The 23764-nt window shown below is 35.9% G+C and overlaps 1 protein-coding gene across 1 annotated transcript in view; it reads right to left on the bottom strand.

The window, feature by feature from the left end:
• LOC118202032 (1-phosphatidylinositol 4,5-bisphosphate phosphodiesterase-like) overlaps positions 1 to 23764 on the bottom strand; it is a 112069-nt gene that overhangs the window by 87362 nt on the left and 943 nt on the right. Inside the window, exons 2-4 of the mRNA XM_085817811.1 lie at positions 14823 to 14909; positions 2795 to 2854; positions 610 to 747 (exon numbers count right to left, since the gene is read on the bottom strand). Coding sequence (XP_085673937.1) covers positions 610 to 747; positions 2795 to 2854; positions 14823 to 14909 — 285 coding nt within the window. The remainder of the gene's footprint in view (positions 1 to 609; positions 748 to 2794; positions 2855 to 14822; positions 14910 to 23764) is intronic.

Consider the following 23764-nt stretch of genomic DNA (forward strand, 5'->3'; position numbering starts at 1 on the left):
GATTTCCATCAGAATTAGGATGTGAAATATCAGGTTTTTTTTTCAATTAAGTGATCACTTAGTGAGCATGATGATCTATTGCAGTTCACTCGATAACTTGGTATTCTACACCTGGTCTTCTACGATCCGATTCTTACCTTGTGTGGATTTTTCTTTTGGATATATGTTAAAGACATCGTACTCGTGCTAAATTTGTTGCATGGTTTCAAAACTGCATAATTAGTATAGTGAGGACAATAGCAAAGGTATGTTAGATCGAAGTACGACAGAATCTGATTACGGTCTTTTCGTGGTATTTGTAAGCAAAGATGTCATACAGAGCCCTTAGAAATAACACTTGGATATTTTCTTTTCTTTTCTCTTTCATCGGTTTAATCATTTTGAATAACCCTATTGTTTTCTAAGATATGAGATGGTAATAATTCTTCTTAGCTTAAAAGAAAAAAGTAGCATGAAATTTATATGGAAGGTATTTTTAATGTGCATAAAATGTATATTATTCTCTATTTTATTATAGTTAGATTTGTAGACTTTCCAGTAAAATTAATCTTAATTAATAAAGGATTTATCCTCTTATTTACAAATCTTGCAAAATGACTTTTTAGTTACCTGGGCTGTCTCTGGATCAGGACACACAACATGCGTATAACTGATGTTTACCATGTCGGTACCGCTGCAGATGGTGAGTGAAACATCCTCCAGATTGTGTTTACTTCGTGATGTCAAATCAGTCAGCAAACGAGAATCCTGTGAAATAGTTTACAATTAGTTTCACAGAATAAGAAACTTCACCACATTTTGAAAGATCCTAGAGAAGATTCATAATTTAGTGAAACGGTAATAAATATGAATAAATCATAAAATTATGTTTGCTGTGAAACTGCAACGAAGCAGAGTCAAAAATATTCGTTAATGTGTTTCAATGTCTAATATCTTTTATTCATACAGGTGGCTGACGTATTTAATTTGGAGATGAATACTTCAGATACGACTTAGTTATCGTATGATGTTTCATATTCCATTTACATTTTAAACAATGCTCAAAAGCAATATCCTTGCAGTTTGAAATGAATGATATCATTAGAAATTTGAAGTGGAATATTTTTCAATGAGAGTATCCACTAGAATGTTTAGTTTGAAGCTGGAAACACTGAGCCCTAAATCTAGGACAGGTGTAGCAAGATACATCGAGAATGCTTAGCGTTGCTCGATAACGCAAAACATCAAACGCTAAATTTAAATAGGCATCTTTTGATTAACCTGAAAAGATTACATTTCGAAGTTTCAGGACGCTTTTTGAAAATCACGAGTTGTTATTAATACTTATTTTGAAGGATCTGAATTACATATTACATAAGAATAAATAAAATAGGGTACAGAACTGTAAAACTCTTTGCGATATCAAAAATTCTCAAAAATATTTGTATACCTATTCTAGCGACAACCAATCTCTAGATTATTTGTTTATGAAAGTCCTAATGTTGCAGATAACCAATCAACTAAAAATGAATTCTTATGAAACTTTCTCCAGTACGTAAAAGAGGAAAAGCGGCAAGGGAATACGTCGGGACTGTAAGGGAGATATTATTCCGTAATCCGTCTGAACAAGGTCACAAATGATTGCAATCTGTTCATGAATAATTTTCCGCCCACCGAGCATGCATCACTTTACAAATGTCGTGCGTATGCGACCTGTTAATATAATAAGCAGTTTATTATATAAGCAGCAGTAATGGATTCTTACAATTTCTTTTCAGCACAGAAAAAATTTATTATGGTTTCGAATTCATAGCTTGCACCGTTACTAATTTGAAACGCCATTTCTTCTAATAATTTTGGTGTTCGAAGCCAAAAAAAAAAAAAAAAAAAAAAAACAACCTCGCTTTTTCCTTTTTCATGCTTTTACCCTATAAAGGCAAAACCAGCTTTTCCACAACAGTAGCATTACTTCTCCCACCTAATAAATTAAATATTAAAAGATTATAAATTTTCATGTCACTAAATACAGCTATGAAATTATACTTTTCACTTCAGCTTCCTTTATACATTCAAACAGGTTCTTTTCTAATCCAACTAGTTTAATATTCTTAAGCATTTTCTTAGCTGTGACTATCTTCGATATCCTTTCAGATCAACGACTACACAATGCATGTCCTTGGTGATAGAAAATGATCTGAGATTATTTTAGGAAAAAAGAAGAATAGAGAGAAGGAATAGGAGAAAGGGAAAGATGATTCTTAAGTTGCATTTTTACGCTATTTCAAAATATTATTGTTTAAACGAGTTTTACGAGCAAAGAGATATACGTATTCTTTATCGACTGTGTTATTCATGTTTATAGATATACATAGTTCTCAAATTTTCAATCCAAGTTCACAGACTAGAGGGTGAAAATTGATGACAGAATAAGATTTTTCGTTGGAATGCTTATATTTCCTTCAAGGTATACGCTCCTATTATCATAGTGTATGTAAATAAGCCCATGTACAGAAATTGTATTTCTGATCATTGTATAAAATATTTATTCCATTCAAACATACTCTATACTATTCAGACGTACTTCATACTTATCAGTGAAAATGTCCTTAATAAATTTGTCTCATTCTAATGAGACTGGAGGCAAAAACTGCTAAATATTTCTTAGCACTGAAATGTGACAATCTGATTAGGTTAAAAAATAGTGTTAATTGATACAAAACCAGGGAGAAATTTATTTGATTACAAATTTATTAAAACGTAATGATTTAATTTAAACTTTAAAAGAAATTTTTAAAATCATCACAGTTTAACTTACCTTGGGAACCCCTCCTTTTCTGATATCATTAACATGGGATAATTCCAAAACACGACCATACTGCAAAAACAGAATTTATAACTGTTAGAGCAAAATAAAAAGAATCAGTTCATTATATTAATTTTATCAGTGAAGTTAACCAATGATAATTTATGGGTATAAACTTTCATTTAAGTGCTGTTAAAAGAAATCTGGGAAACATAAAATTTCTTCAGTGGAATGTGGGTCTTATTTTTATATAAATCATGAAATTTAAATACAGGAAAATTCATTTCAGAAAATTTTACAAGTAATTCTCTTCATAAAGTTACGTGAGGAAGTAAAGTTACGTGAGGAGCATTATTGCCTAAGCGAGAAATGATGCTCGCTTAGGCTAGCATGTAAGAATAGTGAATTTGCTTAATAATGAACTACATAAATACAATGTGAATATTGTTGCGTGCGTACGGGTTCGTTATGAAATGAATGCACAAGTCCGATGAAAAATGAACAAAAATTTATTATTATCACAACAAAAATGCTTAAATTTTCTCAAATTATCATGCAGTATTACAATATCTCACAGTAGTTATCTTTTAACCACTCAAATGTCCAATAGAACGTCATTCAAAACAGCTAAAGAACGCTAATCCGCGAATTCGCTACAATCAACAAGAGCAGTTTTCTAAACAACAACAAACTAAGCAACTACTACAAACTGAGATGTTTTCCTCCTTTTATAAGATTTTAAAATCACGCGCTAGAATTTTCCAGCACTTTCTCGAAATCAAAAAGAGATATTTATTTATTTAACGCACGCGCTCTTGTATTTTTAATTTTTCCGGCTTAGCTTTCTTTTAATATTCATCACGCGCTGCACTGCGCGAGAAATAAAACCATTTAATTTATAATTGAACTAACATTAGCTTTTTAAATACCAAATTCGTAACACTGCCCCCTTCCCAAAGACTGCACGTCCCGGGCAGTACAATCCCTGGACAGGAAGCTAAACTTACAACTGTGGCATAAATGCAACTGAGGCATAAACATTACATTACAATATCAAACAATATAAACAATAAATGCAATAACTAACTTAAACAAATCAAATGCTATCAAATACTAAATACAAAACAAATACTAAATACAAATCAAATACTAAATGCAAATCAAATACTAAATACAAATCAAATACTAAATGCAAATCAAATACTAAATACAAATCAAATACTAAATGCAAATCAAATACTAAATACAAATCAAATCAAATACACATTTATAAACAAAAAGGACCATGGTCTGATACTATTTACAATTATTTACATTACGTACTATGGCCATAGTAATGAGCTAACCTGTCGTAATGAACGACTTTAGGTTTAGAGTTCGAAGACTTACGAATCCGAACCACGACGTCATTCAGCCTTTTTAGGACTGTATATGGGCCATCCCAAGGTGACTGTAATTTCGGACAAAGTTCTTTCCGTGAGTCGGATTCCACAACCACACCTTGTCTCCTTCGTGGAACTGATGTTCAGTAGCTCTTGTGTCGTAGCGGGTCTTCATCTTCTCCGTCGCCAAGTTGACTCGCTCTCGTGCAAAGTTGTGCATCACTTCAAACCGGGCCTGGAGATCTTGAATATATTCCTCAGACGATGAAGGAGCATCCGGAGGGCGGCCAAACAATAGATCACAAGGCAGACGAAGGTCACGACCGAAGAGCATCTGTGATGGAGAATAGCCGGTAGTCTCGTGGACAGCACTGCGGTAAGCCAGTAAAAAGAGTGGTAATTTCTTGTCCCAGTCCTGTTGGTTTCTGGAAACCACTAATGAGAGGTTATTAAGGATGGTTCGATTGAACCTCTCTACCATGCCGTCCGACTGGGGATGCAATGGCGTCGTTTGAGTTTTGTTAATGCCGAATAGTTTGCATAGTTCTTTGATTACTGCCGAGGCAAAATTCCTTCCCTGATCGGAATGTAACTGAAGAGGCACTCCGAACCTGGAAATCCAGTGCTGTATCATTACCTCAGTTACTGTGACAGCCTCTTGATCAGGAATAGGATAAGCTTCAGGCCACTTGGTGAAGTAATCAATGACAACGAGTATGTATTTGTTGCCATCAGCAGTTCGTGGCAGAGGTCCCAGGATGTCAAAGGCGATACGTTCAAAAGGCGCCCCTACGTTGTAACGTTGCAGCTTGCCTCGGCTGCGTCTCCTCGGTCCTTTCCGACCTGCACAGGCATCGCAAGATCGGCACCACTTTTGCACGTCATCCTTTGCATTATTCCAGTAAAAGCGCTCACGAACTCTCTGCAAGGTCTTCATTATTCCAAAGTGACCTCCAGTAGGGGTGCTATGTAACTCTTTAAGGACATCAGGAATGCGGGATCTTGGAAGTATAAGTTGCCATCGGAACGTCTTCCCATCATCCGATTCGAATTTCCGGTATAAGACGCCGTTTCGAATGTGAAGTGAATCCCAGAGTGCCCAATATTGTTTGGTTGTAGGACTACAGATAGAAATGTCCTGCCAGGTAGGTTTTCTGTTTGATGACTCCATTAAATCAATTATGGGTTTAATGTCGCGGTCTTCCAGCTGGTCTTTCCTGACTTCATCATCACTCCACGGTTCTCGATCAGCCGGTGTTGATGTTGTAATTTGTCTTGTGACCGGAGTCAGCAGCTCGTATTTCGCTTCCACCCTGGAACAATATCGGCAGCTTTCTTGGCAAGGTCTTCTAGGCAGGGCGTCGGCGTTTCCGTGTGATGATCCCTTACGATGACGGATAGTGATGTCATATTCTTGGAGTCTCTGTATCCACCTGGCTATTTGACCCTCAGGATTCTTGAAATTTAAAAGCCAGGTCAATGATGCATGATCGGTGCGGAGCAGGAATTTTCTGCCGTATAGATAGTGATGGAACTGTTCTACAGCTTTGACTATGGCGAGCAACTCTTTCCTGGCGACACAATAATTCCTCTCTGGTTTAGACAGGCACTTGCTCCAGTATGCCACTACACGTTCTTGGCCGTCTATTTCTTGGGACAAAACAGCACCAACACTTTCATTACTCGCGTCGGTGTCGAGAATAAATGGTCGGTCAAGCTGAGGATACGTCAGGATTGGAGCAGATGTTAAAGCCTCCTTTAAGTTGTTAAATGCATCCTCGCATTCTTTTGTCCACAAGAACTTTTGGTTGCTCTCTGTCAGCTTGTGTAGGGGTCTTGCGATGGAAGAAAAGTCCTTCACGAATCTCCTATAGTAGGTTCAAAGCCCTAGGAAGCTTCTCAGCTGATGGACATTTTCGGGACGTTTCCAGGATTTAACGGCTGATACCTTTTCAGGATCCGTGCGCACACCTTCTGCAGAGATGACATGTCCCAGGTAAGTCACTTTCTTTCGGAACAATTTGCATTTAGCGGGACACAGCTTCAGATTGGCTTCTTTCAGTTTCTGAAGCACCTTCCTAAGATTTTCTAAATGTTCTTCAAAACACTTTCCGACGATGATGATGTCGTCCAGGTATATGAGGCAGGCTTCGTAGGAAAGGCCTTTCAAAACAGTTTCCATAAGACGTTCGAATGTTGCCGGCGCATTACACAGTCCAAACGGCATCACCTTGAATTGCCAAAGCCCTTGTACCGTAGTAAATGCCGTCTTTTCTCGGTCTTCAGGCTGTATTTCTACCTGCCAATACCCACTCTTTAAATCAAGTGTTGAGAACCACTTGCTGCCAGAAAAAGTGTCTAGAATGTCGTCAATTCTAGGAAGAGGGTAACTGTCTTTCTTCGTAACCTCATTCAACCGGCGATAGTCGACGCAAAATCTTGTTGAGCCGTCTTTCTTTCTGACTAGGACGATGGGAGATGCCCATGGACTTACTGAAGGCTCGATGACATCGCTTTCTTCCATATCTTTTAACAGTGTTCGCACCTCTTCGTGTTTAGCAAACGGTAAACGTCTTGGATGTTGCTTGATCGGGGGATGATCGCCGGTATCTATCCTATGTTGTGTCAAACTAGTTCGACCCACGTCAGAAGACGAGCGGGAGAAAACAACTTGAAGATCTTTAATGACGCGATCGGCAGCATTCCTCTCTTTATCGTTTAATTGCGCATTCTGCAATAACTCCGATGTAATTCTCTCTGAGGACACGGATTCTTGGATGTTACTCTTTCTTTCAACGGTGGTTACTGGAGTACATGCTGCAACCACTTCACCTTTCTTAATAATTCTCCCCTTCTCAGTTACATTGGCGACTCTCACCGGGATAACCGTTCTGGATAGGTCGACGAGTGTTGAGGCTACTAGTACTCCTTTTGGGCTATTACAGTTATTGGGATATTCTATGATGCCGTAGCGGAAATTTCTGTTTTCGGCTATGGATCCAGGAAGTAAAATTTCTGTTCTTGCCGGTATTGTGATATTGTCTTGTGCTATGATTTTATGGACAGATTTAACTTCATCATTGACCCCAAATAACGCTATGTCCTCAGATGTAGAATGCAATTCGTTATTTTTAAAGTCCAAGGAAAAATTGTATTTCCTTAGAAAGTCCAATCCGAGTATGCAAGAATCAGTGATCTCTGCTACATATGCCGTGTGATGGTAAGCGGCACTTCCAAACGTGATGTTAGCATTTACTTTTCCATCGATGTTGATCTTCTCACCGGACAGTCTGTAGGGTAACGCAGGGCGGCGTCCAGATAAGTTTGCTTCCCAGTTGTTGAGCCAAATCTTTTCGGATGATGGTAACGTTGGCTCCTGTATCTATCGTCATATTGCAGGGAACTCCATTAATATGTCCTATTATGAAAAGTCCATTACTGCCGCCTCTCACTGCAGAAATCTGAAGCGCTTTAAACTGGGGATTTTCATGATCTGGCAACCTCCGCCCCGCGAGATGGCCACTAATTAGTTTCCCTGCTGTTTGTTAGGAGCGGTCTTAGCATCCGTGCCCTGGGGTGTTCTGCAGTTTCGTCGGATGTGTCCTTCAGCACCGCAGTTCCAGCACTTTACGGTCGGTTTCTTGTCACCAATATTCTGTCTCAAGGCGTTCAGTTGTCTAGTTAAATCGTCTAGACGAGCAGTGACTTGATCCCCTGGCTCCTGGACTTGAGCAGCTCTGACTGGATGGCGGTCTCGACGGGTGGCTTGCTGGGCTGCCTCAAATTTCATGGCATACACTAAAGCGCTTTTCAGATCTTTAACATCCGCCATTCGCAGTGCTTTCTGTATTTCAGGGTCCCGGATGCCATCGATGAAATATTGCAGGGACAGGATTTCCCTTGTTTCTGTCGGGCACTCCGAAAAGGCGTGATGTGACAGCCTTTCAACATCCGTGGCGAGTTCCTGAAGTGTTTCGGTGAGCTTCTGTTGACGGGATTTTAATTGGAGCCTGCTGTAGTCTTTTAAACATTTCTCCCCGAAGCGCAGCTCCAAGGCGCCGGACAGAGCTTCGAAATCTAACCTTTTGTTTTCGGGAAGAGTCTGAAGGATATCCGCTGCGTCGGCTCTTAAAGAAGCGGCGAGATGACAGGCCTTAGCTTGGGAATCCCATCCATTCGCATCCGCCACGATAGAAAATTGTGTCTTATACACCTGCCAGGAGGTCTTCCCATCATATGTCGATAGCTTCAGAGAGGGACGAGCAGGCATGGGTAGAAATTTTAAACTATCCGAAGTGGTCCCTGCCGTCGCTACGAATTTCTTTAAAGTGTCAACTTCTTTGGCGACTACAGCAGAAATTCTGTCTTCGATTTGTTGTTCAATATGTCCTTGGACGGCAGAAACTCTTTCTTCAATTTGTTGTTGGAAGGCCGAAACTCTTCCTTCGAATAGTCGCTCCACAGCCGACACTCTATCTTCTATTTCATCTTTGACAGAAGAAACCTTTTCTTTAATTTGCCCAACTTTATTTTCAACCACATCTATTCTACCTTCCATAGCATCGAATTTGGTTTCTATTATGCAGGCAATTTCTCTTTTCATTTCGTATTGACTTTCTTCAATCTTTACTTGTACGGCTTTTATTTCGTCTTTAAAAGTTAATTGATCAGCTTGAATGGCCTTCATCTCTTCCTTAACGGATTCTTGGCCCAATTTCATCTCGCCTTTAATTTCTTCTTTAACAGAGTTGACGGCTCCTTCCATCTTTTCTTGGAAAGCAGCAAATGCAGTCATCATTTGCCTGAATTGTTCTTCCATCGCTCTTGTTATTGGCATTCAAACCCCACTCCTGACACCAAAAATTGTTGCGTGCGTACGGGTTCGTTATGAAATGAATGCACAAGTCCGATGAAAAATGAACAAAAATTTATTATTATCACAACAAAAATGCTTAAATTTTCTCAAATTATCATGCAGTATTACAATATCTCACAGTAGTTATCTTTTAACTATTCAAATGTCCAATAGAACGTCATTCAAAACAGCTAAAGAACGCTAATCCGCGAATTCGCTACAATCAACAAGAGCAGTTTTCTAAACAACAACAAACTAAGCAACTACTACAAACTGAGATGTTTTCCTCCTTTTATAAGATTTTAAAATCACGCGCTAGAATTTTCCAGCACTTTCTCGAAATCAAAAAGAGATATTTATTTATTTAACGCACGCGCTCTTGTATTTTTAATTTTTCCGGCTTAGCTTTCTTTTAATATTCGTCACGCGCTGCACTGCGCGAGAAATAAAACCATTTAATTTATAATTGAACTAACATTAGCTTTTTAAATACCAAATTCGTAACACTATATTTGCTTTCTGCAGTTTTAAGCACCCTCGGTATATGAAATAATATACATACTTACGCAGTATTAAGCGTTTGGATCCGTCTGGCGGAAAGTCAACTTGATATAAAGGCTTGGTATAGCGTGCTAATAGATACGTCGGACTTGTAGTGTGTTTATTTTCTGGAAGCCGGTACACTGGTCATTGTAACAGGGACGATTAAGCCTACTTATAGACAGGGATTTTGCAATCAAAAATAGAATTGTTGCAGGATTCAAAACTAGTTCCTTATTTTAAGTATAATATTATAAGATGAATATCGAAGTCACAGGTGATAAGAATTGCATAATCGAAATCACAAACCAAACTGAAAGAGAAACGGGCCAATGTACTTTTTTTAAATTAATCATAAAACTACCTTAGTTTGGTGTAATCTAAATAATTTTAAATTTTGAATAAAACGTTGATCCATTTTTTTAGGATGATCAGATATAGATCTTTCTTCTTCCTGAACAAAAATATTTCTTCATTAGAAATTTTTTTTGCTCTTGAAGAAAAGGGACTGTGCATGATAGGCTGCGAAATCAATAGTTTCCTTCAAAATCTACACCAAAATAATGTTTCTTTAATGCCTAATATAAGTTTTTTCTGAAATTGGTGCACATAATTTTCTTTCTCAGTTCGAAAATATTTTAACCTGGGTGCCTTAAGCTTTCAAAAAAGCATCTATCGCAAAAATCGTTCGCCAATTTAATCAAAATAATAATTTAATTTGATGCGCATTTAATAAAAGAATAATTTTTCATATAAAGAAAGTTGCAACTAACCTAATGATTTAATCGCAAAATATCAGGTTTCAAAGTGGACTGATTTTGGCTACGTTCTACTGACATCTTTCAGTTTTTTCCTAATAGTTCAATAGTATTCAAATAAAAATCATTTAAAATGCATATTGAGGCGCAGAATCTGACAATAAAATTAATATTATCGCAACACAAAGAATGTAGAGAATATAAAAGTATTTGGATGGGTTTGGAACTCGATTATTTTAAGATTCCCTAAGAACATTCTATTGTTCAAATCAGGAAATGGATTCTCGAAGCCTTTGAAAGGACATTGTGTAAAGACGGGGTGCGTAAGCTTCAGACAGTCTGAATCGCACTTTCAAAACCACCCACTTCATCATGAAAGTTTTCATGCAATTCAGAAATATAAGCGTAAAAACAGTATTGCAAAATTCCTCTCTGCGAAGGTGAATGCGTTTTTTCTTAACTGGGAATAATTTTCAGTTAAAAACAATTGGAAAGTTCACCGAAGATAGTGTCGAAATAATCCTAATAACAGTTTCATGTAGGACTATATTAAACGTAAAATTTATAAAGGTACCCGCATTCATTCCAGAAAGTAAAATAAGTAATTACATTTGAGATTAAGACTATAAATTCCAGATTTCTAAATCCTGTAATTACTGAGTTTATAAACACTGTACAGCAAAATTCATTCATTCTTTTAACTATCTAATATTAACCTGAGTTATCCTTTATAGCTTCAAATTTGTATCCTTTTAATTTCTGTTACAATATACTGTATGAATGAATTCAGTTTAAAACGAAAAAAGAATTCTGTTTTTCAAAACTTAGGTAAGAAGCGTTAGGGTCCAGAGTTTTAAAGGAATTATAAGCGTGTTCTTATACTACTAAATTTCATAATACGTAAGCATGATAGGTATATTTTTAAGGTTATTTATCGTTTCAGATATTGTTAATATGTTTTCTTACGTGCGTACGGTTTCATATTGGGTTAAATGCACACAGAACTCATGATAGCTTGATAAAATTTGTTTTGTTAAAAGAAACACTTTACAGTGTTCCACAAAAGTATTCGTAGAGTTGTTCTCAGCATGACAGAGCACAATGAGTAGCTACCACTTCAAACTACTAAGAATGTTGAACACAACGCAATGTAAAGAGCACGAAGAACTCTCAGTATTTCGAATTCCGAAGTCAACCCTGAACTAAAAACCAAGAACTGGTGCTCTCTCCGGTCTTATACAGTTTCCTCCAGACTATCGAGAAACCTCCAGTAAATTTCACTTCTCAAAATTATTGGAAGGCATTTACGGTTACAGTTTCATATACGGCCGGATACCGTTAAACGGGAATTAGATAAATTACAGTTATAGAGGAATTGGACCAAAATATCGCCAAATTTGTCAACCTTTTGGCGATTTCTTGCCAAATTTGGTGATTACTTTGTCAAAGCTATGGAGGCCAAATCGACATTAGAAGTAAAGCACTGCTCCGAAGCTTCGGTCACCAGATGGGGTGTTTTTAGTTGACATTCAGAAGATAAAAATTCTGTTGTCATTCCCTTCTTTCCATCAATTAACTATAAAGTTGCACATATTTTGCAGAAATTTAACTTTCGGGTTGTTTATTCTCCCATCAATAAAATTCCGAGTTCCATACTTAAGGACCCCATTCCGGATATGAATTCCTGGGGTATTTATAGGATTCCTTGTCAGTGTGGTTTAATTTACATTGGCCAAACTAAGAGAGCCTTAAAATCTCGCGTCAAGGAACATGAGGCATATGTTAGAAAAGAGGAAACACAGAAGTCTTCTGTTGCGCAACATTTTTGGTCCGAAAATCACACTTTCAATTTTTCTGCTGCCAAAATTATTCAAAAAACGTCTTCCATTGGAGAACTGGATTTTCTAGAGGCATTTCACATTCATAAAAATCTTTCTGTTCTAGTTAACGATCCTAATTCCAATCCAAATTTGCCTTCGCCCTTTAAAGAAATTATGTTTTAGTTCTGGTTTCACCAACAGATGGCGCCACTTGGTTATTCTTGTCCAGGCTTTCTTATCTTATCTAATCATTTTTTCCTATCTTGTTCATTTGCGGTTTTGCAGCTGAGGATGGTGGTTCGGTAAAACCATCAAAACTAGTCCTGTGGAAATTTTGTAAATATAACGCTGATGTTTGTTGTTTGTCTTCGGAATTAGTATTTATTCGGCGTGTTATTGTGTCTTAATTATTCAGGAGCTCGCTTGACAACGCTCTGATAGTATTTCGACACACGACAGTTCCATGCGAATCGAAAAAAGGGCCACTTCCGAATAAAAGAAACATTTCTAATATGATGGATAATACAATTTGTATAGTTTAGCGACATTTACGCAAAAATCACATCTTGGTTATTTTTCGATAACTAACACTAGCGATTTTGATTATGAATTTGTTTCATAAAATTCTAAGCTGTTGAACTATAAAAATATAGATTTTAGCAAAAACGTTATGCTTAAAGAATGAAAAATACCTCACCGTACCTTTAAAATTGTATAATATTTCGATACCCTTAATACAGTATTCGCTACTTTTATTTTATGTTCCAAACGTCAAAATGTTTTAAATAAAAAAATTTGTTTACACATCCACATATTATTGCAACATGTACTTTTAAAAATTAGTGTAAATTACTTTACTCGAAAAATATAGTGAATGCACAGAAATAAAAGATTTCCACATGCCGGAAATGAAAAATATGAAATATGTATGGATATTTATGCATGTGCTTCCAAAAAGCATGTATCTGCCTTTAACAAACTACGTAAATACTTATTAAATTATTTATAAATGTATTTGAAATGAAGGATTTATTCATTCATAAATAACTGTGAAAGTTACTGTGAAGAAATCTAATTATTAAATGTATCTAAATTTATAATGATTATAAATATTATCTAAATACATAATAACCTTAACATTGAATTGCAAACATAAATTGACATCCTGTTGACAAATACGTTATAAAACTATTTAAGCAAGAGTTGTTCCTACTGGAAAGCAATCTGTTAAAAGGTATTGTAAAGCAATTTCTATGAGATGCGTATTTAAGAAAGTAATAGAAGAATTTTGAAACATGTATTGTTGAAATTAAGGGTAAAAAAATCTAATAAGTATAATTAAAAGAATTATTCCCCTTACATTTTATAATCAGTTACAAGTTTTAAATAATATTTAAAAACTAATCCTTACTTTATTCCCTTTCAGAAATATTCAGAGAAAGTTAAGTACTATTTAAAGTATTTCGCTAGTAAATTAAAAGGTGCTCTAATTTGAAATGGACCGAATAGAGTATTAATTATAAACTGATTTATAGTTTTCGATTTAAAAGATGCCTCAGTAGCTAAAACATCATGACATATTTGAGAATGTATTTTAGGAAGAAGCTCTATATATAGAAAAGAAATAATGCATAATTTTAATAATACAATAAACTTTGATCTTAATTTTTGTAATCTTTAACCGAATCAAATCGAATTATCTTAATTTTTTTTCTAATGTAATTAACGAAAACTTGTGAAAATATTTTAAATTAAACCATTCTGAGCAAACTGTTCTGTGAAAAGTATAGCATTTAATTCCGTTCAGAATGAAATGTTGTTTAAAAATGTATTCTTTTCATAAACTTAGGACTCTTAAGTCTTGTAGAAAAAGAAAATATATACATTTATATGCATATTTACGAGGTAATTACAAACTATTTACATCCGATCGTGTCAAAACCCATTGAACTCAATGGTAAATGACCCAATGTTTTGGTCACCAAAGAAGAGATTACCAGTGCTTCAAAGCAGAGTATGGGGAAAACGATTTAGGGTATTTTAGGGTAACTCCATCTAACGTCCTACCTCCATGGTCAAAGCCACTGCCAGCTTAGCGCTGTCTCGCCAACAGCCATTTTCCTCAATAGTAAATGGGCTTGCCCCTGTAATCTAATTTTTTGAGCGAACTTCGTCTGAGGCATTTTATGTTACATTCTACAAGGAATACTGTATACAAGAGATGTTGTTTACACGTAATTTCCTTAAAATTATTAGCATATATATAAAATTTTTAACAATATGTATTGTTTGCTCATAAATGATAATACTTCTGCTATTTACTTCTTCGTTGTAGAATATTATTATAATTTCTAAAAAAACTAAAAACTAAACTCAGTGGCGTAACAGCCCTAATGGGCCAATGCCTTCAGTGCCTCGAAATCTGCTTTCTTGACCGTGGGCCCAGGGGTGCGTGAGCCCTGAACAAGTGGTGGTCAGCTTGTCGCAGGACTCCAAGCGAACTTGGTACTCATTTTATCGGCCCAAAGGATGGAAATCAAAGGATGAAAGACTGAGTCGACTTTGCCCAGCCCGGGGATCGAACCCCGGACGTGATGCTGCTGCACGACGCGCTAGTATTATAATTTCTAATACGGTAATAACAAGTGAAAAAGACAGGAACAAAAGAAAACTGTGGATACTTACATTTCCGGTACTTTTCCAGTAGATAAAAAATCCAAGATCGTCTACGCGGAAGAGAGCATCTTGTTCATAATTCGTCTCTTCCTTATCCTAAAAATGAAAAATGTATTGATATTTTAAAAGAAATTTCTTTGGAAGCTGCTACTTAGTAACTAATAATTACTATTTAAAAGCATTATTTTGTTTCTGTAGCTTGTATGAAGCTTTTTAATATAAGCTTATAATGATTTAGTATTTATATTATCGATATAAATACTATCATTACATAACCATTGATTTGATATTACCTTTGTCACAAACATCAAATGTTGTCCCATTGTGTACTAACTTATGTTTATTATGTCCAGAATAAAGAAGAGTTTCTGCTGCTTTTAAAAAATCACTTACATGTTTTGAAAATATAGAGGAGAAGCACAGTTTATAAAGAAAACGTGTGAAAGCCGAAAACGTAAATTTAACAACAATATGTATTCCATGCATACCAGTTAAACAGAATTTGCCTCACAAATACGGCGCAATATCTAAATAAGGTTTAGTTTCTATAAATAGATACAGTGGATGGACAAAAATATGGAAACACCTTGTGAAATGCATGTTTGAAAAGAAAGATTGATTTTAATGAAATATGTAGGTGGTGCTGGCGTTTTTGACTACTGACGCCACCTATACAACTTCGTAAATGTGCTAAACAGTTCAGTTGTTGTCGGAGTACTGTTATGTGAGGTTGTCATTGCATCATGTCAGAGTTAACAGACTTCGAACGTGGGCAAATTGTTGGAGCACGTATGGTAGGTGCTTCCGTAAGCAAGGTAGCCGAAGTGTTTAGTGCTTCAAGGGGTACTGTATCCAAGATTTATTCCGCATATTTGAAAAGCGGAAAAACATCATCTGCTAAATCACAGCGCGGACAAAAGTGTGTCCTAAGTGATCGTGACAGACGATCATTAAGGGCAATTGTGACGAAAAATAAGATGACCACAGCTGCAAAAGTTACTGCTGAAATGAATGTTGTGTTACCGAACCCTGTGAGTACCAAAACAATTAGAAGGGAGCTTCATAAACAGGGAATTGCTGGCCGTGCTGCAACTGAGAAGCTACTCATCAGTGATGCTAATGCCCGTAACAGGAAAAGGTGGTGTTTAAGTCACAAAGCCTGGACTATAGAGCAGTGGAAGCGAGTAATATGGTCTGACGAGTCTTCTTTCACATTGTTTCCCACTTCTGGCCGAGTTTACGTCTGGAGAACGCCATCTCAAGCCTATAATAGAGACTGCTTGTTGTCAAGAGGGAAACATGGCGGGGGTTCTGTTATGGTTTGGGCAGCCATATCGTGGTTCTCTGCTAGCCCCATGATAACTGTGTCAGGGCACATGACTGCCAAGACTGAACATTTTGGCCGATCAAGTTCATCCCATGGTACAAACTTTGTTCCCCGATGGTGATGGTGTCTTCCAAGACGACAAAGCCCCTGTTCACACAGCTCACATTGTCCAGGACTGGTTTTCTGAGCACGAGGATGAGTTGTCCCATCTCCCCTGGCCACCACAGTCACGAGACCTGAATATTATCGAACCTTTGTGGTCTACATTGGAACGGAAAGTGCGTTCTCGTTATCCACCGCCAACATCGTTATCTGAACTTGCCACCGTTTTGCAGGAAGAATGGTATAATATTCCCTTGGCACACATACAGGAACTGTATTTATCCATTCCGAGAAGACTGCAAGCTGTTTTGGATGCCAACGGGTTTCTTACACCATATTAAGCAAAGAAACATGTTTTTTTTAAAGGTGTTTCCATATTTTTGTCCAACCCCTGTAGATACGTGTAGAAGCTGAAAATGTGTTTCTTCTTCAAAAATTTACCCAAAATTCAAAACTCATATATAAGGAGAAATGAGGAAAAAAAACATTCGTGTGATGTTCAAACACATATCTACGAGGGCAAAAACATTTGCAAGCAGATAATACGAGTGGAATGTTTTCCATTCAAATCCACTGCAAAGTAAAATGCTAGGCGTCAACGATAACAGATTTTACTTTTAGCAACCCTAACTGATTGGTTTGGTTTGGTTTATTTGATTACGGCACAACGCTTGAGGGCTATCTGCCTAACGGAAAGGATGCCTTCGTGCCTTCTAATGGAAACTGGCTCGCACAAAATAGGAAAAATCATGAACACGCCCATGCAGCCATCCTATTGTCGGATTTCGGACTTCGAACCGAAATAACCAGTGTTCAACGACTGTACTGCTCAACCTCTGGTCGGCGTAGCCCTAGTGGGAGCTAATATTATTTTTATCCTTTCGTTCGTCTTATATACGATCTGAGGTATCTCTGCTAGTTTAATTTTCTGTGAAATATGTATGAGTTTGTCTGGAAGACAAGGGGAATAGAAATTCTTATATGGAAAATTTCAAACGTAGATGATTAAATGATAGCGTTTGCCGAAAATTGTAACAACAGTATTGCTTCTCGGCATTTCTTGATAAATGAAAAACAAGTTCAAGAGTGGAGGAAAAAACGCCAGCCATATAAACACTTTCGAAAACAAAATAACAATCATTTCCATAAAACGATTAATATTACTTTAAAATTACATTTTTTTCCTCATAAACTTACGAAATTAAAATTATAGAAATAAAAAAGTGCTATATTTGGCGATTTATTGCTTACGCCCGGTTAACGGAAAGCTACCTTCGATTTCTGGAAATCAATGGTTTCATATAAAAGCTGATCCCAGTAATTTAGAAAACGTTCCAAAAATTCTCGGCTTATCCACGGAAATATACGGTAATTATAAGTTTCAAATATCGGTTTTTAATCGTTCATGGATTCTAATAAATTTAATCCAATGCATTTAGTTAGACTTATTTTTATTTGGATTTTTGAATGACAAAACATGGCAAAAATACACACACTGGTCGATGAATTAGAAACCTTTGAGATTTTCATTTGAATGCGTACTAGGGAGGAAGTAATCAAATATGTTTATGATGTGGTTTACGCGAGTTTAGAATGCTAGTGTAAGTAAGGTGTAAGAGTGCTTTTTATGATGAATGAAGTAAAATGTGAAAAACGGCAGATCTTTCACCATTTGAAAAAGGGCTTATTGTTGGTGCCTGTTTAGCAAGGGCATCGATTTCGAAGCCAGCAAATCTCACTAGGTTCTCAAAAGCAGCCATATCAGAAAGCCTAACAAAATGCGGCTGTTCCCGCAGGATATCGCTTCAGTGGTTTGTAGTGGAACATAATTTAATGTTTTTATATAATTAATAAGATTTTCTAATTGGCAACATGATGTAATGTTTTTGTATAGTTATTAAGATTCGCTGTGTGGCAACAAGGATTTGAGTTTAAAAAAGTTGTTACTTGGAATTGCGTTGCGTAGCCTTATTTCTTAAAAAGCATGTTATATTACTTTTATGTCAAAAAAAAATAAGTAATATGTTTCAAATAAGAATGGAAGTAATATAAAATAAATATGCTGTTTTTTAAGACCAAAATAAGCATTTATTTAAATTAAGAAATGCTCTGGCTGTTTAGTTTCGATTTCCTTTTTTCATCAATACCCACAAGTTTCTAAAAGATTCTTAATCTATAGGAAATAATCTCACAGTCTCAGAGGAGAGGCGGTTCCATCTCCAGCCCAATCCAACAACGAAAAAGCAACCAATGCGGAAACTCCGAATGTTTCTAATAACGGAGTATACCAATATCCAAAGGAGGAGCGCTAAACTCCCGTCTCTTAGAATTAAAGACTCTGGTTACATTTGGAAGAATCTGACGAATATACTGGAAGATTCAAGTATCCCAGACTAAGAACAAATAAAATCAGATAAAGAGTTTCACACGAAACTCTTCACCGTTGATTCGCCAATAAGAAAATCGAGTATTATGCATAAAAGTTTCAGAGTAATTAGTAAGTAATGATATATGTACTGAATTAGTAAGAATTAGAAATTTCATACACACAAGCTTCAGTGTGATAAAGACTTAAAAGTCGTATAATTTGAAGTCTTCCAAGCTCCACTAATGTAGATGAAATTGAGAAAGCACTAACTGTTGAAGCATTTCAGATAAATAAGGTCATCTAAATGATTCGACGCAGAGATCTGGAAATAATCAAAATGCCTTTTTCCCGTTCATGCTCCCCAAAACAGAGCATTCAAGACATATTCACAACCTTCACTACCTAATACATTCGAGAATATCAATGGTATCATAAAAGGCCGAAGAAGTGTTACACAATGTTCCAGACGCCGTGCATTCTTTCGTATTCAGTGTAAACAAGCATCAAAGTGTGAGAAATTCGGAGGTGATAATGAATCGAAATCACGCAATAAAGCCAAAACAGACTTCCCCCACGGTGTGCCAGCTTTGAACAATCTCATACTTCAAGTTTCAAAAGTTGCCCTATTTATTTTAAACAGTGCTTAGCCTTTGTGAAAAGTGATGCGACTTACGCGGATCACATAATTAATAACAACTAGATAACAAGCATGATGCAGACAACGACTCAGGTTTATTGGCTAGCACGAATACTTGAGAAAGCGAAAATCGTCGCTAGAAAATTCAAAGAAGCCTTTGCATTGTTTAATACCAAAACGCTGCAGATTGCACAAGCTATAGTTCATCGAACCTGGAACCTCGCAGTGCAATATAGATAGTGCAGCTCCCTATCAAGTGCTGTCTCATCAAAATGGAGAATTGAGATGGATCAAAGAGAGAAGAGGCTTCGCGAATAAGCCTTTTTGCTGCACATCTTTTCCATAGAGATGTGGCGATGGGTGGAGGAGCACCAGTTTGCATCCTTACAATGTCATCAACGAGATAGAGAAGAAATTTTTTCGCGACGTCTGTACGTACGTATGTATGTGTCTCGCATAACTAAAAAACAAGTAGCCTCAGAACGTTGAAATTTTATACATGGGACTGTTATAACACGTAGTTGTGCGCCTTCCTTTTTGGTTGCAATCGGCCGTCTCTAACGTATATATGTGTGTGTGTGTGTGTGTGTAAGATAAAAAATATGAAAGCAAACTTCTAAATTTAATTCACTAATAACCTCTTTTATTATCTATTTTATTTGGAAACTTCATGTATCTGTCCTAAAAATAGCGCTTAATTCTAAACTGCGTCATTCAAATTAATCATGCGATCTTACCGTAACCGTTAATGCAGATGCCTCTTGACCAATCCCCAAATTGCAAACCAAAACTTTTCTCTTCGCGTGCTTCCATCTTGCATAACTACGCACTTCAGCTTTGCTCTCTACTTTGCTAAGATTTAATTTCGCTAGCTTGCTTTCTATCTCGACAATATCAAAAATGTAAATCTTCTGTGGAAAGGCACGACTAGAGTGCCAAGTGATTGTGGCCACGAATATCAGTTGCAAATAAAAATGGAATTAAAATGGCCTCGACTGCCAAGTTCTTTAGATGTTGCCAGGTTAACATTATTGGCATACTGCGCAATCAGAATTCTTCTTTAATACGGATCTAAGCACGCATCGACACTGCTCCGGCTTTTCCTTGTGCTTTTATTAATACATATGTATACACTTACTCCATTACCCGATTCGGTGAGCTTTTTATTATTCTCATATTTTGGTGAATTATGCATTTTTTGCTTTAAAAGTGATTGAATTATGTTGTTCTTATGTTCCGGTTAAGGTTTTTATGACTTTATTTGAAGCCGCCGTTTGTTTACATTTGAAACTGTTAGTAGAATAGTGAATTAAGTCAGTTTGTACACCAACTTCAGTGTCTTTTTGCCGAGTGGACCAAAAGCAAACTTTCAGATTTGTGCAACGAAAAATCTGTTTTCCTGCTCGCTGGCCGAATTGTTTGTTTCTGCGCAGAAGCTCTAATTTTAATTGTAATTTTTTAAAACTTTATTTCATGTTTTATGGTTTTCAGTATTTTACAATTTTTAATGAAAATGTTTTAAGTTTTTATGTATTTTTGCCTTGCCGCGAAGTGAGAACTGAATTAATTGAATGAGAAATACATCTGCAATGCAATTTGAGAAACAATTTAAATGAAGTGCAGCAAAAAATGTATATAATTTAAAAGGTCAATACAAGTCGTGTGGTGTCCACATCAGATTTTTCTACAATATTCTCTATTTTCTTGGACAAATAAAGTCCGCCTTTTAATAGAAAAGGAGATAAATTTCGCTATTTCTTGTTTTAATGTCGTGCATTTGATATAAATAGTAAAATTACTCTCGTTTATAAACATTTAACTGACATACTCCAGAATTTAATAACTGAATAAAATACTGTATTTTGACAGTAGTAGTAAACCCTTATATGGGCGTTGTGTTTTATAGAATTACCAGAGGATGTCTACAATATACATCTGCATCAGGGTTCCTAATTACATATTGCTGAGCTACCTTTGATATCAATTAGATATTTATGAAATTTGCATGCTAAATTGAAGAAAAAGGTGTGAAGTAAATTAATTTTATCTTTTCAAAAGTGTATTGGGTTACTTTTAATAATTATTGGCCAATTACAACAAAGGCTAACTTGCAGACCTGATCAAAAGACATGCACCGAAACAAAAACTGTCGAATTCTCATGCTAAGTGAATGAGTTTCGTCACATGTTAAAAAGAGACAGTTATTAAACAAGAAATTAGCGATTTTGCACAACTTCAGACTTGGACATAATGCGTCCGAAACGTTCGTCATTGTCCATAATGCATGGGGTGTCAACATGAGGAGAAACAGATCTGTTTGTTGAATGTTCTAAGATCGATGCCGATGATGTTGATATTTACCATAAACCTGGAGCCGGTTAATTGCCTGAATGTGATATGGTGCAATTAAGGCAGAAAATAAAAGAAAACTAAAATCCACAGTATTTGAGCTTAGTGCCGAATCGCATCATTTGTAGACACCTGACAGAAGTGGATGTAATAAGAAAATTAGATATCAGCATTCTTTACGCATCAACCGAACAGCAAAGAATTCGGTGTCTGGAAATGTACATTTCCCTCCAGAAACGTATGAGGAAAGTGTTCTTTTTTACTATTACACCCTTAATAATAAAATGGGTATTTTACGGCAAAAGAAAACGGATAGTGCCGTGGCTGAATGAAGGGGAAATACTGAAAAATGCGAAGCTCAACTTGCATCCATTGAAGATTTTAAACCTCTGAAGGATGGATTTCCAAGTCCGTGGAGATTATCTATTGTTGTCTGACAGCGATGGAATGTTCATACTCAGAGATGGCATATTCCTGCAAGATCAAACATGATTTTATGTCTTTGTTCGAAGGACATAAAACTTCATCGTTTTTGGATATGACGTTCTTTTTTATCTTACGTATTCACCAAACTTGCCTCCTTCATATTCTTACATGATCAGTCATCTGGATCGCATTCGCTAACCAAGATGCTGTTGTTCAGAGATCTAAAACTAGCCCATGGGCCGCGTGATGCTCCCAAACGAATTTTAAACGGCCCGCGAACATATTTCAATTACGTACTTGTTATAAATTCGGTATTTATATAGTTTTAGAGACCTTAGAGACATGGACTGAGCTTTTGCGAGAGTGTAATTAAACGGAGAAACGGAGAGAAACGGAAAGTAATTAAACAATCGACACTTCAATGAATACAATCTAACACTTCAAAAATTTTATATCAGAATCAAGTTTCAGAATGTTAAATTTTTTTAATTAAAAAAGTACAAAAATCATAAGATTAAAAAGAAACTCCAATATAATGTTGCTATGCAGATTTCAGTTTATCGCCTGAAACAGTTATAAGCTAAGCAATTACAACAGACCTAACAGTTTAAGTTCCTTAAATATTAAAAATATAGAGCAAGACATTTTTAATTTTTTTAAAAAAAAGCTGTTTAAAACGGCAAAGAATAATATAGAGCAAGACATTTTTAATTTTAAAAAAACAAGCTGTTTAAAACGGCAAAGAATAATGGTAGCAAAAACGATTGCTGGGGTACTGTTACATTGTAAATCAAAGATATATGAAGACAAGTATACCTATTTAATACAAAAAAGAATTAATTATTCAAGGACGTAGCTTTCATATGTTTCAATCGATGACTTGAGCAGGAAGCATTGAATTATTATTACCTCATTTCTGTTTGCTAGGATGCTCCTTGCAATGAAAACAATAAGCACCTCGAAGACTTTTCCTTCGAAGTGTTTAAAAAAATATTTTAATCAGGCTGATTTAATTAAAGTTAAATGAATTATTTATTAATTTAATTTTACGGATTCCATCTTTCCTCATCTGCGTATTGCTAAACATTTAATTAATGCATGCTTCTTTTTCCTGCATACGTAACTAGCATAAAATATCACACTCTTATCTTACATTATTTGCACACATATGTACTGTTGCCCATTGTCTCAAACAAAACTCTCCAAAACCATATGACCTTTATTTTTATTAATATCAAGTCAAGTGTAAGTTCATATGTAATGCTTAATAATTTTGTTTAATTGAAGCGGCCACGCATAATGAGATGGTTTTTTTTTTATTATTTTTCTCATATAAAAACACTCCTTTGGTGTTAAATCTATCGAAGTTTCAAAATTAGTAAAATATTTATCTAATATATAAAATAATAATAATAAAAAAATAACAAAAATATGAAAGGTTTCAGATTTTAAATTACGTTCAAAGGGGCGTCTTTTTAACATTTTGTCTGTTACCTTTATTTATTAAATATCGCGTTCTTCGCACTTAAACCATAAAATTCAGTTCAAGAGCAATATCGCAAAATAGTTTTAAATCGAGCATATCCCTTTAGAATTTCCGATACAGAGTCTTGCGCGTTGGAGATAAAAATGTTTTTTCTGTACAACGTTGCCATTGCTCGCTTTGATATCCTTGAGTTTGTTAATCAAAAATTCGTTGAAGTTTTACAAAATATGAAATTGATAATAAAACCAAATTCCAA

This window comes from Stegodyphus dumicola, chromosome 5, assembly GCF_044657685.1.
Source record: "Stegodyphus dumicola isolate Sdum_Otavi_A_Nest chromosome 5, ASM4465768v1".
Taxonomy (NCBI): domain Eukaryota; kingdom Metazoa; phylum Arthropoda; class Arachnida; order Araneae; family Eresidae; genus Stegodyphus; species Stegodyphus dumicola.